Below are 18,395 nucleotides of genomic sequence, written 5' to 3'. Positions count from 1 at the left end.
TATATATTGACAGAAGGTCAGAGGTCACATGACTCTGAGAGCCTAACGTGTCAAAGCAGCAAATATCAGTAACACTTTACTAAGTCGAGTTAATGCAATAGCAACCAAACAGCAGTGCTGTGCATTTACTAATCTTGTTAATGTCAATTTCTAGTTGCCAAAAGTGATGTCCGGCGGGGATATTTGCTCTTATTGATCCTAAAAGCTTGATTAAACCATCAAAATGTGAGGAATATATATATAAATATATGTTTTTTGTTTTAAATATTAAGACATAGAACCCTAAACTTGGTTAAGGTCAAAAAGTAAACTATTTAAAACTGTAAACTACTTTAAACGTTGAAGTTTTAATTAGTTTATAGTTTAAATTAATTTAAACTACTTTAAACTTTTTCAAACTATCTGGTCCGGCTTTCTCAAGCCAACTTAAAGTTTGTCTCGACGAACTTTTTAATCTAGTAAAACTACAACTACAAGTTTTTTAATGCTAAAAAACAAATATATAAACAAAAAGCTTACAGAAAAAAACAACCACCATACATTGACTACAACATAATCAGTTACCAATATTTGGTTGTTTCTTTTTTTTTGGTACTCATTTATTTTATTTTATTATATTCAGTGGTAACAACACAAAAGGACATTGTGACAAATCAAGTATATTTAGTTGTTTCTCTCGTTTTGCTGACAAAAATAATGTCGGAATAATGTGTCATGTTTCGTTGCGTTATCACATATAAAACTATTGACTTACAAAATCTTTAATACATTTCTCATATTTGAATAAAGGTATTTTTCCTAAAGAAGACAGTATATTGAACATTTTAGGAATGAACATGAATTATTAAAATATTTAAAATCTAACAATAAACTAGACTAACGCCATGTACATTCATGATACCGGAGACATTCACCAATGTTAATGAATTAAACCTCAATGTAAAGTGTTCCCCAAACATCACCTCATGCACTCAGCTTAGATCTGCCATTCATAACCATGCACCATATCTGCATATCCGAGTAAATATTTCACTTCCCCCAAATAACTGTGACTCCATGGAATGATTAACAGGGTATTTTTTTAATCTTTTTGTGTTTTTATAATCAATGAACCGCAATCTGATTCCCTGTTTGGCACATCATATTCTATAGAAACATTATAAAGCAGCATTAAAATGTTACATAATTACAAGAAGTCCTTTTGAAATTGAAATTCAGGAAAGCACCGAGTTATTGAGTCTCAATATACAGAACAGAACATGAGGAGATCCGTCAAACAATGCCAAACACACTCTCGGAAACTGAGAACATCCAGCAAAAGTTCAGTTATTCCAGTAGTTAAACTTAAAAGGTGAAACTAATATATTATATAGACTTAATATAATATAATATTGTGAAAAACTTTTCACAATATTCTAATTTTGAATTTAAGGTTTTCATAATCTGTAAGCCATAATCATCAACATTATAACAAATAAAGGCTTGAAATATCTCACTTTGCATGTAATGAGTCTATATTATATATTAGTTTCAGCTTTTAAGTTGAATTACTGAGATAAATGAACTTTTGCACTTATTCTCATTTTTCGAGTGTCACCTGTAGAGCAGACACAGCTTGCGTAATGCGTACACACACACACACACACAGGATGAGTACGGAGAGTAAAGCACAGTGAATGGTGGTGGTTAAAGCAGAGAAACACACTGAGCGCTGTGTGTGCTGGAGAACACTGTGTGAATACTGTGATGATGTTAGTGTGCTGGGTTAGGAATTAAAGCTGTGTGTGTGTGTGTGTGTGTGTGTGTGTGATCTCCAGATATCCCGTCCATGAGTGTGAAGGCTGCGGTCAGGATTCAGGACTCAGTTGGAAATGAGGTTTAGCTGCTTTGTTACTGAGCCACACACAAACGGCGGTTACACTTTATTTTAATGTGTCCTTGTTACTGCAGATACGGAGTAATAATAATTAACGTGTACTTACTATAGGGTTAGTTGTGTGAAGTTATGCATCATTTACTGTTATTATACAGTAAGTACATGCAATGTGTGTAACAGGGACACTGTAAAATAAAGTGTTACCCATATGATTTTAATTCAACATTGATGAAAAATTATGGTTACACTTTATGTTAAGTTGTCCATGTTTAAGGGTTAATATAAGGTAACTATATGGGTTTAATGTTAGTGCCAAGTTGCTGTAATTACAGTAACACTTTACAATGAGATTCATTAGTTAAATACCTTGATAACATGAACTAAAAATGAACAACACTTCTACAGCATTCATTAATCTTAGTTAATATTAGTTTAAACATTTACTAATACGTGATTATAATCAAAGGTTGTATTTGTTAACATTAGTTAATGCACTGTGAACTAACATGAACAGCTGGATTTTTATTAACTAGCGTTAACAAAGATTAATAACTACTGTAAAAAATGTATTGCTCATTGCCAGTTCATGTTTGTTAATACATTAACTAATGAACCTCACTGTAAAGTGGTCCGGTAACTACTATAAGCAGGAATTATGAGGAGCATGACTGTGAAATTTAAAGTTATTACTACATTAAATCCATGTAACAAGGACAGTGTGAAATAAAGTGTCGCCAGAATGACTTTTGAAACTGATGACCAGGCCTCGATCGGTTCAGAATTACACAGAGATTTGTTCAGTTTGAGAACAGCGTAAAGTGTTCTCAGTGTGCATTCACTCGTCACTGCAATAAGTGGAAATGATCTTGACTTATAATAATAATGATGATAATGATGATTACATGAGTGAAAGAGGTTCTGATTCGACCACCTCCTCGTCCTAACACTGGCTCTACAATAAGGCTTCATTCAAAATGTAAAGGACATCACTTCAGAAAACTCAAAACCACAAACATTCACAAGAAGAGCCAGAGAACGTTGCTTTTAAAACAAAATAATATTAAAGATCTGATTGATTTGCATGGAGATGAAGCTATATACAGTGATGCGTGCGAGTCCGTGTCCCGTGTGAGATGCTGATGTGTGTGTGGATCCGCTGATGTGCTCTTCACACACACACACACACTCCTGTCGTTCTCTCTTCCTGGATCTCACTGTGCAGATTCCTCTTCAGCTTTCCTGCCTGCACACACACACACAAAATTAATAATTTTTTTACAACAGAAATGAACCATAACTGAAGTAGATGTATGCGCGCGCGCACACACACACACACTTTTCTGTTAGATGCGATTAATCAATTTGACAGCATCATTTTAAATGCATTTACAAGGCAGGAGTAACCAGTGAGAGTTTGAGAACCAGATGCAGAAATATCTGACTATATCAATGCAAGTAAATCAGCGGAGGTTAAAGTTCATGTTCACGAAGAAAACATGCAAGATTAATCAGTTTAAAAGCAATAGATATTTATATGTATTGCCGTTGATTTAAACGCAGTTTAATGTGAATTCATATAATAATTATAAGAATATATTAAATGAAATGCATAATTATAATCCATATATTAAAAATATTTAGCAGCAAAAGACGGCAATTTAGTCTCCAGAGTAAAGCAGTTTATAGTGCAAGACTTTAGAGGAGAGAGTGGGTTTATAGCCTCAGATGTACGTCACGGAGTCTAGTTCTGGCTGGTGATCTCGAACACAGTTACTCTGGAGCAGGATAGCCGCGCAGCGCAAGTTATCATTGTGATGAACTACTAGAACCAACCCACCTTCTTGAGCCCCACAATGCAACAGACCTCAGGTCCTCGAAGCCAGGATTGAGGAACACTGATATAGAGGTCACCAGTCAGATCTAGCGAGAGGCACACAGGGAGCACGATGTGTGTGTGTGAGGTCGGGTCTTACGTGTGCAGAGTGTGTTGAGGTTGTGTAGCGATCCTCCAGATGAGAAGAAGGCCCAGACGGCCATCAGCAGCGTGATGCCGTACACCGGAGGAAGACTGCCTTCATACAGCGGGTTCAACAGAGACTGAGAGAGAGAGAGAGGACAAATCTGATCAGGACAGGAGGAAATATTCTCAATGATATCAATAAGGGATGTCAATCTTCACAAATTCCCATGATTGATCGTCGTTTAAATTAATGATCAATTAATCGTTAGCCTTAATACTGCATATGCGTCTGCTCAGTGCATGCTAACAGCACGACAGGGTCTGCAAATCCTGCTCAAAATGTTCCTCACCAAATGAATGAGAATGGTTTTTAATCTATATAAAGGGATAGTAGGATTGTAAAATGTTTCGATGTGATTGATCATTTAATTAAATTAATTATTTAATAATCAAATATAATGACTACTACTATACACCGCGTCACCAGCGCCGCCTCAGACGCGTGCAGAGTGTGTGTGTGACTGTGGACGTGCTCTCCCTGGACACCGCACTGAAGACGGCAACTAAACCCAATGCATTCACGATTTAATACAATAGTGTTCTCGTGTTGTGTAATATGTCCGTCCCAAATTATTCCTCGTTATTATTAGTCGTGCATTTCTGCTTGAGCTGCGCGCGCTGAATGAAGGCTACTGTTAAACTGGAGCACTTGCTAGCGCGTTATTTAACTCAAAGAAACGCATCCTATATGAGATTAATCATATATATATATATTAAAAATAAACATATTACTACAAATTATTTCTGCACAAAATGACTCGAATGCACAAGTGAACTTGAACTAAGTTACATTCATTCAGAATTGTGGACGCGCTCTTCCTGGAGCAACGCGACACGGTATGGGATGATTATAGTATCAAAATGATTAACACGTGCAAGCACCATTATCAATGAACTTGATACATGTTGCCGATATGTTTTATCCATGCCTTTCAACTTGTGTGTGCAAAATTCAAAATTTAATGAATGTGTAGCAATTTGTACAAATAGAGACATTTGTTTTCTTTTGTATTAGAGTAGGGCTGTCAAACGATTAAAATATTTAATCGCGATTAATCGCATAAATGTCATAGTTAACTCGCGATTAATCGCACATTTTTATCTATTCTAAAGGTCTCTTGATTTCTTTTTGTTCCATTATTTTTTTTCTCATTTTAATGCTCTTATCAACATGGAAAAGTGGATCGGCTTGCTTTGTGCAAATGTTGTTGTTGTTTTTTTTAAACAACATTGGCATATACTGTGTTCAATTTCACACTAACATTCTCACTTGGAGCAAATAATCTCTCACACAATGTAACTGTCCATCAATAAAAGAGTGAAAGAAATACTGACGACTCGAGGTAACGTTACTAATATTGACGAGTGGCCGTAGAAACGCATCAGCTGTGTGTGTGTGTGCTTGACTATCAAGTGGTATTTAGCCTGGACGTGCTGCGATGATAGCTCAGTTCACAACGACACAACACACAGATCACTTTGGTCTTGTCAATTGAACCATTTGGCAACTTTTTAAAAGTAAACTTTCCATTCAGAATCTTATTGGCCTCCATTTCGGCGTCTCGCGCTCATCATTCATCCACTCAAAACGTAACGTTCAGACGAGAAGCGCCACTCTTTGGGCGGTTCGCATCGCAAGCCCAAACAAGTGTGTGCGGCGTGCCTGTTTTGTTTCTGGTCTAGCTAGATCCGGTGTGGTGTTGTAGTTTTAATAATGTTACTAGTTGTTGCAAAAGCATGTGAAAAAAAACTACAAAGTTTGCTAGGCGTTAATCTCGCGATAAAAAAAATAACGCGTTTAACGGACAGCCCTATATTAGAGTATCATAATTTGCGCATGCAAAAAAGAAGATGTGCATGTGTGGATCAGATGACACGCGTGCATTCATTGACTTCTTTTCTGAGTCGATCCTATTTGATTCATTTGGATTTTGAGACTTTCATTTCGCCGGTTTCGCCTGGCACGATCCACACACAGCTGTCTGAGAAAACCTGCTACCACTAGATGGCAGTATTCTGCTAAAACCGACAACGGCAGCGTAATCAAGCGTTCTTCCCCAGTTAAGACGCTTAATGGATTTGAGTGATGTTGAAGTGATATTTAGTACACAATATAGGCCTACCTTATTAATAAAGCATAGCCTACTTTATAGAGGCAAACAGATTAAATCAGATTATGAACAACACCCATAGAAAACCATTATAAAACGCTTAACATGCAATAGCGCGTTGCATGTTCAATAAGGTATATCGGCTACTGAGTTATAATATCACCATCTTACTGCATTGATGTTAAGCTTTTTCGTAATAATCGGCTCTATGGGAGGAAAACTATATAGCCTACAGACAAGAGCCCATATGAACGCGACGCGCAATGTTTCACGTTAATGGCATTTTCCTTCCCGAGCCTATTTGGGATACAATTCTTTAAAACGCCAATTATGCAAAAGAGTATAATCATATCTACAGATGCATGATAAATGAGCTAGAGAGGGAAGAACACAAAACACAAAAACTGCCAAAAATCAATGGTTTCTGAAACTGGCTAGAGTCAGACATCCAGCAGCCGCTGACAGGTCACGTGACATGCCCGCTGAAGATTGAACCCCTGCTGATTCAAGGGGTACAAATGCATCCAATATAAGATAAATCAGATATAGATAGGCATACGCAAAATAAACACAATATTACACCTTACATTTGCACAAAACAAAACTTATACTTGAACACGCAAACTTAGTCATAATGAAGGTATAAAATGGTCCCAAACAAAACGCGCTCGCTTGTTTCGGGGTTGAGCAGCGCACGCGCATTAACCTGCTTAACCCATGATCGAGAAGTTGTATCGATTAAATGTATTATCGACAATGAATCGAACCCATAACCTGCCGGAATCATAGGCACACCACGTTGGTTAGTTTGGCGTGAGATGAACTGGTCCTGGTTTCCTCCTTCCCTGTCACTGATGGAGTTTGAGTTCGTCACGGTCGCCTCTGGCTAATACTCTACAGTGTTACTGATCTCACTGTTGGATGAGAACTGAACTGCTTACAGATTAAATTAACTTATTTCATAATTGATGCTCTTTACACTGTCCTGAATCAACACTGAACTCAATGACTCTTTGGTCTTTTAAGAGCTGCTTTACAGCTGAACTGAGCTCTGTTTGCATCCAGTGTTGCCAGATTGGGCGGCTTTGAATTTGTGCGGGTAAAAAAGGGTTTGGGCGGGTGGACAAAATTTGGGCTGGTTTGGGGTCAGTTCGGCGGTTTTGAAACATCTACATTTCAAGGTATAATTGGTTAAAAAACTAAACTAAAGTGTGCATGTAGTGCATAAAATCGGTCATCATGACATTACAACACACACACACACATGCAGCAGAGTCAGCTGGCGTTGGTGTTGACGTCACCGACGAGCACGCACTTTTAGCCAATCAACGAGCGATCAGCAGGAAGACGCGATTTAGCGCGATAACTTGTAGCTGTATATTCAAGTGATCGCTAATGCCAAAGTGACATGCAGTAAGTAGCATCTACAGTAAAGATTGAGATAGTGAGCAAGTCTATAAACGTACACATGTGGGGGTTGATGACTCGATGGTGAATAACTGAGAGGAGAGCACAGTTGAATGACTTTAATTGAAACTGAATATGGGACGACTCATGTGCACACTAGCCTAACCGTCCAGACTGCATGCATGCACAGCTGCTGAAAAAGGTTTGAATCCAAGATGAATCAGTTTTGACTGCTAAATTCTGCGTTATGTTCTGCAATGTGTTCTTCCGAGGGCGTAAGTCATCGTTCATTTCTTGATTGCCGTTTTGACAGTGTCCACCTGGACATTTAATGTCATATTTGCTAATTCTCCTTAATTATTGCCCTGGGTTGATCCGTTTTCCTTGGAAATTTATTTATTTATTTTTTATTTTATTTTACCATCGTTATTTTGTTTTAAGGAGATACAAATTGTGCTTATCAACCTTGAATGACATGGCCATAAAATTATATCACATTATTTTGGTAGTAAAATTGAGCGTTTTTTTCTTGGAGTGGGCGGGTTTTGGTGAGCTTTTGGGCTGGAAATCACCGTCCCAATCTGGCAACTCTGTTTGCATCATTATTTTGCTGTTATCTCTGTAAAGCTGAAAACAATCTGTATTGTATAAAGCGCTGTATAAATGAAGGTGGCTTGACATTCATGATTTGAGATGCATGTTATTATAAGGCATGAACGGGGTCAAAGTCTGCCAAGCTATAAAAAACACAATCTGAGCAATTACAGTTTCTGGGGGAAGTTTATTTAGCGAGGCGCGCGGATAATCCCGCTGTGTGTATGAAGGAAAGCACATGATCCGCTCCTGTGACATCATGCCGGTTCAGAGAAACACTCACATCTGAGCGAGAGGTGTGTGTATCACATGTCTGGTGTGGCTCTATAGCATCACAAGCTACAGTTACTCAGCGTTACACACATCCAGCTATGAAGCGCACGTCTCTTCTGCTCACCAAGGCTGCAGTTATTTCATTTAAAACATTAAAAACAGTGAAATATTATGACAATTTAAAAATCACGGTTTTCTATGTGAATATATATATATATAGTAAAGTGTAATTTATTCCTGTGATCAAAGCTGAATGTTCAGCATCATTACTCCAGTCTTCAGTGTCACATGATCCTCCAGAAATCAGTAAAATATGATGAAACATTTCTGATTATTATCAGTTGAAAACCGTTGTGCTGATTTATATTTGTGTGGAAACCGTGATACGTTTTATTTTTCAGGATTATTTGATGAATAGAGAGTTAAAAAAGAACAGCATTTATTTGAAATGGAAAGCTTTTGTAACATTATAAATGTCTTTACTGTCACTTTTAGGTGGATTTATATCAATTAATCTGCATTGTATAGAAAACTAGTGCTAAAAGAATATGGAACTTGTAGTCTGGCATCGAAAGGCTGTGACCCCACATCAGAGACCGGGTCACATGTTCAGGACAGTGACAGTGTGTGTGTGTGTGTGTGTGTGTGTGAGTGTGAGTGTGTGTCTCACCAGGCCAGCGACGAGCAGGTGTAGAGCGACGACAGCAGCGATGACCCACCAGCGGCTCTTCTCACAGCCCTCGAAGAACACAACTCCCCAGAACGTGTGCAGCAGCGTCAGCGCCAGGGTCATCAGCGCTACACACACACACACACACACACACACACACACACACACACACACACCTTAAAGCAGCGCATCACGACACCAAATCACAATAATAATCGCTTTTATTTCCGTTTAGTTACTTTAGTACATCAACTTAATGTACATGAAAAAGAGAAATGCTGCATTCATGGGCAACAAGCAGAAATAAAATAAGTGTTTTCAGTTCAGGTGTCATTTCAAGTCATGTTTTTTGATGGTTTTCATTTTAGTTACGGTAAGTATAATAACCTTGGGTGAAGTTTAAAAGAGAGACATCAACATCAGAGCTGGCTTCACTAAAATCTTGTGTCAATAAACAACATTTTAATGATAATACTGAAACAATCAAGAAAAATTATATGGATGTACTTTTGATAATTTACATTCACATTTACATTTAATCATTTGGCAGACGTTTTTATCCAAAGCGACTTACAACTGAGGACTACAGCAAGCGAGTCATCGTGAAGAGGCAAAAATAACACAAGAAGTGCTCAAAATACAAAGTTCAGGCATAGCTCAGAGTAGCAGAAGCCAAACAAGGGAGGATTAAAGGAAGGATTATTTTTATTTTATTTTTTATAATGTAATATACACTGCACAATGTTTTTAAAAAGAAGTTGCGTTTGGATTTAAATATGCAAATGCTTAAGAGTCTATGACTGGATCATTATTGCAGTGATTATTATGTTTCTATCTAGCATGTTATATATTTGGCAACAGTTCTTCTAACACTAATTGATGGAGTGTGTAGCTTTTCATTTCTTAAACAACCATGTAGGAAACACATCATGGCCAAATATAAATGTTGTGATGTTATTTCCATCAAGAGCTGCATCATTTCTCTGTCAAGATCTGGTATAGAGCCCGTCACAGTGACGTCACAGCGCTAGCTGGAGGCAAACCAGAGAAAACTGGAGGCGGCCAATACAAACCAGCACAGATTCGCCTACATAATAAGGAGCTTAAATTACTATTATTAAATGTCATCATGTTGTTGGGCTCTAGAATCGACGGAGTACATGCTCCAATTTGACATTTTATCGCATAATGTTTTCTAAATGATTGTGATTATTTGTGAATCATCTATGATTGTAGTTTTGATTGATTGTGACTAGACGTTTTGAAGATCCTGGTAAGAAAGAGTAATCAAACACATAGTTAAAAACTGAATATGCTGTATCTGCAATCTTTATTTCAAGAAAATATTCACATGATTAAGATTGCGCCGTAATGTCACTCTTTACATCGTCGTCTTCTTGGCGCTGGATATGCAGAACCTCGGGTCGCACCACACAAGTCTTGTACGTGACCATCAGCATATAGTTATTGGCATTTAAATATTTGTATGCCCTCAGTTTCTCTAACGCTCAGTTTCTCTATCGGGTCGGGTCGGTGTAGAAGTCAGGCACTCGACCGGAGGAACGTTAACGTTACTCCTGTCAGATCGTCCATCATTGAGTGAGCGTGTACAGGTCGGCCAATCTGGTTCCGTACGTTAAAATTAACTTTTGCAAATAACAATCGCGGTCCTGGACAGTGAGTGAGCTTGCACATTAAGATCAAATCGGATTTTCTCCAGTCATTGTTAAAAAACAAGCTAACAAAACTTGCAAACTAGCGTTAGTGAAGCCGCCAGAGGGATCGTTCTGCCTCCACCTAAGCTCCGCCCACAGAAAACATCATGTTTACTAACTGAGAAGGGGTCTATAGTCAGTGCAAGAGTCCAGCGCTCTGTAAAGTCTCCTCCAGCACATCCAGAAGACTTCAGATCTGGACTTCATGTTCTTCATGCTCCCCTCAACCATTCCTTCACAGTCTGAGCCTGATGAATCTGGACATAGTCATCCTGGAATATGGCCATGATGTGTTTCCACATGGTTGTTTAACCTGACAACATGACCTCTACTCTGTGTCGCATTAAAGGAAGCTGTGCTTCTATATTTCAGGGCCAAATACAGGTTACAATAGATTTATAAACAACAAAGCCTTTATAATATGCTTAAGATTCATTTTTAATCAAATTGATTCTAGACTGCCTTTGTTTAAACCCATTGCAAGGGTGTCAGAATACAAAACAAATGTTTCAGATATTTTCTGTGAGTGACCCATGTGACATCAAGTGTAAAATCACTTGCTCCCAGCACGATTATCATTACAGCTTTTACACATGGCTTTGAGTCATTGGTCACGTGTAAAAACACCACACCTCGTGCCTGAAGCTGTTATTACTCTGGCTATCTGGACGTCCCATGAGGCTTTGCAGGAGCTCACCTGCTGTAACGAAGTAATACTGCGAGTCTCCGAAGATGCCGACCGTCCCGGGACCCAGAGAGTCGGATAGGATGTTGATCATGGAGAACGCACCGCTCATGATGCCAAAGCCCAGTCCAGCCACTGCACACACACACACACACACACACATACACCACCTGATCATCATAGCCCAGCCACAGGAGCCTTCTCAACAGGCTTCAGGACACACACACACACACCAGCAAGAGTGACCACAGCTTACCGTAAGCCATCTGCCGGACTGAGATGTCCAAACCGTCCTCATCACTAATGGATGCCAGACCCTCGTTGGCCTTCCTGAACGAACAACGAAAAACACACACACATAATATACATATAAATATAACATACTTACAGTAGTATTAGCAGTATACAGTAGTAATATACAGTAGTCAACATTTGAAGTGGATCAAAACCATCAAAAGTTGTACATGAGTTTTGAACAATACCCGTCCTTGTCTTAGGACAACTGTGATTAACTTTTTTGATCCACTTCAAATGTTGACTACTGTATATACACACACACATACACACACACACACTCTATAAACACAAACTTTTATGTCAGATGTGATTAATCAGGATGACTAATCGATTTGACCGCAGTAGTACTAGTAACGGTAACTACATCACCTTAGAATAAAATGTTCCCCAGTTTTTTAATGTACCGTGATTAATCGAGTGGGAACGTGTATGGTGATGATATCTGTTAGTTATAATCCTTAAGGCGAGACACGGCAGGCAAAAACATCTTTTTTTTTTTCACTGGTAAATTTTGAGATTTTGGGCTATTTGTCTTCAATAACATGTCTTCTTTCAGACTTGTGGTGAAAAAAAGTCCAAAATACACATTTAAGTCTTTATTTTACTACACTTTGTCTATTTGCGTCTGTAGATTTCTCAGAAATTCAACAAAAGTTGGCGTTATAAATCAAGGCACTGCTCCGCGATCTCTGTGTTCTTCCTTTAATCTCACACACCGTTAGAAAGCTCTCTCTCTCCTTTACAATGCTGTCGGATCCAAATATGGTCATTTCCTTTTAATCAGTAACCAATCGTGAAAGTACAATGGTCATTTAACTGTAAAAGCGAAATCTCATTGGCTGATGTCAATTTCTGACACCGTGATTGGTTCAGACGCATCACGTGACGCGCTCTGACATTTAGATGTGTGTTTTTGACTGTTTTTCTGCTCAGTTGAAGGCCATAAATGCTGTGGTTATAAGTTTTGATGTGATTTAGGTGGTTTGTATTGTTGTTGCTAATGATTTGATGAGATATTGTGTCAGTAAATAGTTGTTTCCGCTAAAAAAGTATGATTTTTTACATTACAAATCTTTAAATGCCTTTTTCTCAAAATGAGTTTTTGTCATTCTCCAGTATAAACATCTCAGCCGATGTTCACCAAACTCTCCAGTTACACACTTAGCAGTATTCTGAAGATATGTTCAGAGGGATTTGTTAATAAATCATTCCTGGCCTGATTTATGTGACATCTTAATTTAAAAAAATATGGCGAAAATCGATTTTTTAAAGGCTATGGACAGTATATTTAGATTTCCTAGGTAATGAAAGCATATATCCTGAAATCCCTCTGAACATCTTTCATTTTGTGTGTAAACAAAATGAAAAAAGTGAAAGGCTTTATCATATGTTCAGATCTATCTACCAAAAATATATGCAAAATTGAGCATATTTAATGAGATAATGCCTAATTTACATAATTAAACATACAAATTTCCAAAACTTGTAATACATTTTTGTTATGAACTTGTGTAAGTAATCAACTGGGGAAGTTTCATGGTGATATCTATTATTTTAAAAGTGTACCCTATTCACCTGTAGTGTCTCGCCTTAAAAGTTCTGGAATCTGAGCCGTTCGAATAGAAACTGTGTGAAACTATGTCATGTTCGGCACGGAGGATTTCTTATCATTTATGGCACACCATAATGAGTCTCACCTAAGCAGTCTGTAGTAGGCAAAGCGAAACACTTCCTGGAGCAAGACGGAGAAGAAAACCCCAAAAATGAGCAGTGCCCTGTGCAGGGTGGGGTCCTGCGCCCCGTTACTGGCCTTCACAGCGATGAACCACACCAGAGAGGACAGCAGCAGAGACAGCAGCCAGAAGAACGCCCTGAAACACACACACACACACACACACACACACACACACACACACATGATCCAGCTCTCCACGGCTGCCTCCTCACACACATGCAGAACTTCACTCATGTCATGGAAAACAGACTTATTTTAACATATGAATGTTCATAAACTGTTGACTTGTTGAACATTATATCATAATGAAAAATATCTTATCAAGAGCAACTGTGTGTCCAACTCAGTCCAAAAACTGTGGACTCTGTGTCACTGAATAAATCATGCATGAATAAAACACGCTTTGGTATAACTGCATTAATGTATGCATGCGAGTGATGTGAGTTTAGTGTGATCACGTGACTCACCCTGCGATCAGAATGATGATTCTCAGCGGATCTTTGACGATAGTGAACACAAACAGAGAGAAAGCTGGACCAAACGCTATGAAAGCACAGCCAAAAAACACTGCCAGAGTCATTCTGGGCGAGCACCTTCCTCCTCACGGTCAACAGTCGAACACTAACACACCGAACACGAACAATAGAGACAGATTCACTTAATTCTCCATCAATCAGATACCGTTACCGTTTATAAACAGCGTTACTGATCACAGAATTCTCCAATGAAGAATCGATCCATCAAAACTAATACAACCGACAACAGTGGCGCGGTTTAGATCGTTCTTCAGTCAGCGCTTTGTTTGGTAACATTTTTAAACTTAATCTTCAGTTTCTCTTTCCCGAATAAAAAACACACGCGACACTTCCGAGGGCTTTTGTTTCGTTTAAATCATTGGCTTGCGCTTCCGGGTTCGCGTGCCCGTGCCGCGCGCTCCCGCCGCCGAGTGCCGCTGTCGCTTGTAAACAGGCAAAGTTTTCATTATTTATTTATTTTAATTATTGCTTGAAGAAAGATACAACTACAAGACACCAAACAAAGCTAAAAAACACACCGCTTAATACAGTTTCATAAAGTCCAAATAGCAGCAAACACAGATGAATAAGTAAGCTAAACAACAAACACCTTAAGAAACATTAAAAAAAAAAAATTAATTAAAAACATTCAATATTACACAAGGGGGTTATTATAAAAATAAAATAAAAAAAACCTTCAAAAGATTACATTGTTTAAAGGCTTTTTTTGTTACGCGTGAGTTTTAGAGATTTGAAGAAGATCAATCTTTTTTTTTTTTTAAGTAATAATGCTTAATTCTTTAACTCTTTCTCAGGAGAATCTGCATTTATGAATTAAGTGATTGGCCAACAGCACAATATTGTTAACCAAAAATTCACCATCATAATTCAAAGAAAAAGACGAATATTTTATAGTTTTGAAATCAAAGTCAGGTATTGATATTTCAAACTTAAAGGCAGGGCTATTTGTTTTATAAACTTTTTGTGATGCTGGTTGAAAGTCTCTTTACATTCTGATATGCTAATCACACGTCATCAGTGTGTTCATGCTAATCACACGTCATCAGTGTGTTCATGCTAATCACACGTCATCAGTGTGTTCATGCTAATCACACGTCATCAGTGTGTTCATGCTAATCACACGTCATCAGTGTGTTCATGCTAATCACACGTCATCAGTGTGTTCATGCTAATCACACGTCATCAGTGTGTTCATGCTAATCACACGTCATCAGTGTGTTCATGCTAATCACACGTCATCAGTGTGTTCATGCTAATCACACGTCATCAGTGTGTTCATGCTAATCACACGTCATCAGTGTGTTCATGCTAATCACACGTCATCAGTGTGTTCACGCTAATCACACGTCATCAGTGTGTTCACGCTAATCACACGTCATCAGTGTGTTCATGCTAATCACACGTCATCAGTGTGTTCATGCTAATCACACGTCATCAGTGTGTTCATGCTAATCACACGTCATCAGTGTGTTCATGCTAATCACACGTCATCAGTGTGTTCATGCTAATCACACGTCATCAGTGTGTTCACGCTAATCACACGTCATCAGTGTGTTCATGCTAATCAATCACACGTCATCAGTGTGTTCATGCTAATCACACGTCATCAGTGTGTTCACGCTAATCACACGTCATCAGTGTGTTCATGCTAATCACACGTCATCAGTGTGTTCATGCTAATCACACGTCATCAGTGTGTTCATGCTAATCACACGTCATCAGTGTGTTCATGCTAATCACACGTCATCAGTGTGTTCATGCTAATCACACGTCATCAGTGTGTTCATGCTAATCACACGTCATCAGTGTGTTCATGCTAATCACACGTCATCAGTGTGTTCACGCTAATCACACGTCATCAGTGTGTTCATGCTAATCACACGTCATCAGTGTGTTCATGCTAATCACACGTCATCAGTGTGTTCATGCTAATCAATCACACGTCATCAGTGTGTTCATGCTAATCACACGTCATCAGTGTGTTCATGCTAATCACACGTCATCAGTGTGTTCATGCTAATCAATCACACGTCATCAGTGTGTTCATGCTAATCACACGTCATCAGTGTGTTCATGCTAATCAATCACACGTCATCAGTGTGTTCATGCTAATCAATCATACGTCATCAGTGTGTTCATGCTAATCACACGTCATCAGTGTGTTCATGCTAATCACACGTCATCAGTGTGTTCATGCTAATCACACGTCATCGGTGTGTTCATGCTAATCACACGTCATCAGTGTGTTCATGCTAATCACACGTCATTGGTGTGTTCATGCTAATCACACGTCATCAGTGTGTTCATGCTAATCAATCACACGTCATCAGTGTGTTCATGCTAATCACACGTCATCAGTGTGTTCATGCTAATCACACGTCATCAGTGTGTTCATGCTAATCACACGTCATCAGTGTGTTCATGCTAATCACACGTCATCAGTGTGTTCATGCTAATCACACGTCATCAGTGTGTTCATGCTAATCACACGTCATCAGTGTGTTCATGCTAATCAATCACACGTCATCAGTGTGTTCATGCTAATCACACGTCATCAGTGTGTTCATGCTAATCACACGTCATCACTCATCAGTGTGTTCATGCTAATCACACGTCATCAGTGTGTTCATGCTAATCACACGTCATCAGTGTGTTCATGCTAATCAATCACACGTCAACGGTGTGTTCATGCTAATCACACGTCATCAGTGTGTTCATGCTAATCACACGTCATCAGTGTGTTCATGCTAATCAATCACACGTCAACAGTGTGTTCATGCTAATCAATCACACGTCAACTTGGTTCATGCTAATCACACATCATCAGTGCGTTCATGCTAATCACACGTCAACAGTGTGTTCATGCTAATCAATCACACGTCAACGGTGTGTTCATGCTAATCAATCACACGTCATCAGTGTGTTCATGCTAATCAATCACACGTCAACGGTGTGTTCATGCTAATCAATCACACGTCATCAGTGTGTTCATGCTAATCACACGTCATCAGTGTGTTCATGCTAATCAATCACACGTCATCAGTGTGTTCATGCTAATCAATCACACGTCAACAGTGTGTTCATGCTAATCAATCACACGTCATCAGTGTGTTCATGCTAATCAATCACACGTCATCAGTGTGTTCATGCTAATCACACGTCATCAGTGTGTTCATGCTAATCAATCACACGTCATCAGTGTGTTCATGCTAATCAATCACACGTCATCAGTGTGTTCATGCTAATCACACGTCATCAGTGTGTTCATGCTAATCAATCACACGTCATCAGTGTGTTCATGCTAATCAATCACACGTCATCAGTGTGTTCATGCTAATCACACGTCATCAGTGTGTTCATGCTAATCAATCACACGTCATCAGTGTGTTCATGCTAATCAATCACACGTCAACAGTGTGTTCATGCTAATCACACGTCATCAGTGTGTTCATGCTAATCAATCACACGTCAACAGTGTGTTCATGCTAATCACACGTCATCAGTGTGTTCATGCTAATCACACGTCATCAGTGTGTTCATGCTAATCACACGTCATCGGTGTGTTCATGCTAATCACACGTCATCAGTGTGTTCATGCTAATCACACGTCATCAGTGTGTTCATGCTAATCACACGTCATCGGTGCGTTCATGCTAATCACACGTCATCAGTGTGTTCATGCTAATCAATCACACGTCATCAGTGTGTTCATGCTAATCAATCACACGTCATCAGTGTGTTCATGCTAATCACACGTCATCAGTGTGTTCATGCTAATCAATCACACGTCATCAGTGTGTTCATGCTAATCACACGTCATCAGTGTGTTCATGCTAATCACACGTCATCAGTGTGTTCATGCTAATCACACGTCATCGGTGTGTTCATGCTAATCACACGTCATCAGTGTGTTCATGCTAATCACACGTCATCAGTGTGTTCATGCTAATCACACGTCATCAGTGTGTTCATGCTAATCACACGTCATCAGTGTGTTCATGCTAATCAATCACACGTCATCAGTGTGTTCATGCTAATCACACGTCATCAGTGTGTTCATGCTAATCACACGTCATCACTCATCAGTGTGTTCATGCTAATCACACGTCATCAGTGTGTTCATGCTAATCACACGTCATCAGTGTGTTCATGCTAATCACACGTCATCAGTGTGTTCATGCTAATCACACGTCATCAGTGTGTTCATGCTAATCAATCACACGTCAACGGTGTGTTCATGCTAATCACACGTCATCAGTGTGTTCATGCTAATCACACGTCATCAGTGTGTTCATGCTAATCAATCACACGTCAAGAGTGTGTTCATGCTAATCAATCACACGTCAACTTGGTTCATGCTAATCACACATCATCAGTGCGTTCATGCTAATCACACATCATCAGTGCGTTCATGCTAATCACACGTCATCAGTGTGTTCATGCTAATCAATCACACGTCATCAGTGTGTTCATGCT

The 18,395-nt window shown here is 38.9% G+C and overlaps 1 protein-coding gene across 1 annotated transcript; it reads right to left on the bottom strand.

Annotated features, from left to right (window-relative positions):
- Nucleotides 1-1,059: 1,059 nt before the first annotated feature.
- Nucleotides 1,060-14,346, bottom strand: LOC306991290 (gamma-secretase subunit Aph-1b). The gene is made up of 7 exons (XM_079599018.1): nt 13,851-14,346; nt 13,346-13,519; nt 11,608-11,681; nt 11,364-11,486; nt 8,952-9,079; nt 3,850-3,973; nt 1,060-3,119 (listed from the first exon to the last, which is right to left on the bottom strand). The coding sequence occupies exons 1-7, from the start codon at nt 13,961-13,963 to the stop codon at nt 3,088-3,090; spliced, it is 768 nt and encodes a 255-aa protein (XP_079455144.1). The 5' UTR covers nt 13,964-14,346; the 3' UTR covers nt 1,060-3,087.
- Between the last annotated feature and the right edge of the window lie 4,049 nt (nt 14,347-18,395).

This window comes from Phoxinus phoxinus (genome assembly GCF_949152265.1).
Source record: "Phoxinus phoxinus genome assembly, chromosome: 23".
NCBI lineage: Eukaryota > Metazoa > Chordata > Actinopteri > Cypriniformes > Leuciscidae > Phoxinus > Phoxinus phoxinus.
This window is presented reverse-complemented; position numbering and strand designations above follow the sequence as displayed.

Bases quoted from the DNA above. Each gene is read 5' to 3' on its own strand.
- LOC306991290 (XM_079599018.1), bottom strand. From the start codon at position 13,963: ATGACTCTGGCAGTGTTTTTTGGCTGTGCTTTCATAGCGTTTGGTCCA. The intron at 11,487-11,607 runs GTAAGCTGTGGT...GTGTGTGTGCAG, and splicing joins AGTCCGGCAGATGGCTTACG to TGGCTGGACTGGGCTTTGGC. The intron at 3,974-8,951 runs GTGAGACACACA...TCTCTCTCTCAG, and splicing joins ACCTGCTCGTCGCTGGCCTG to TCTCTGTTGAACCCGCTGTA.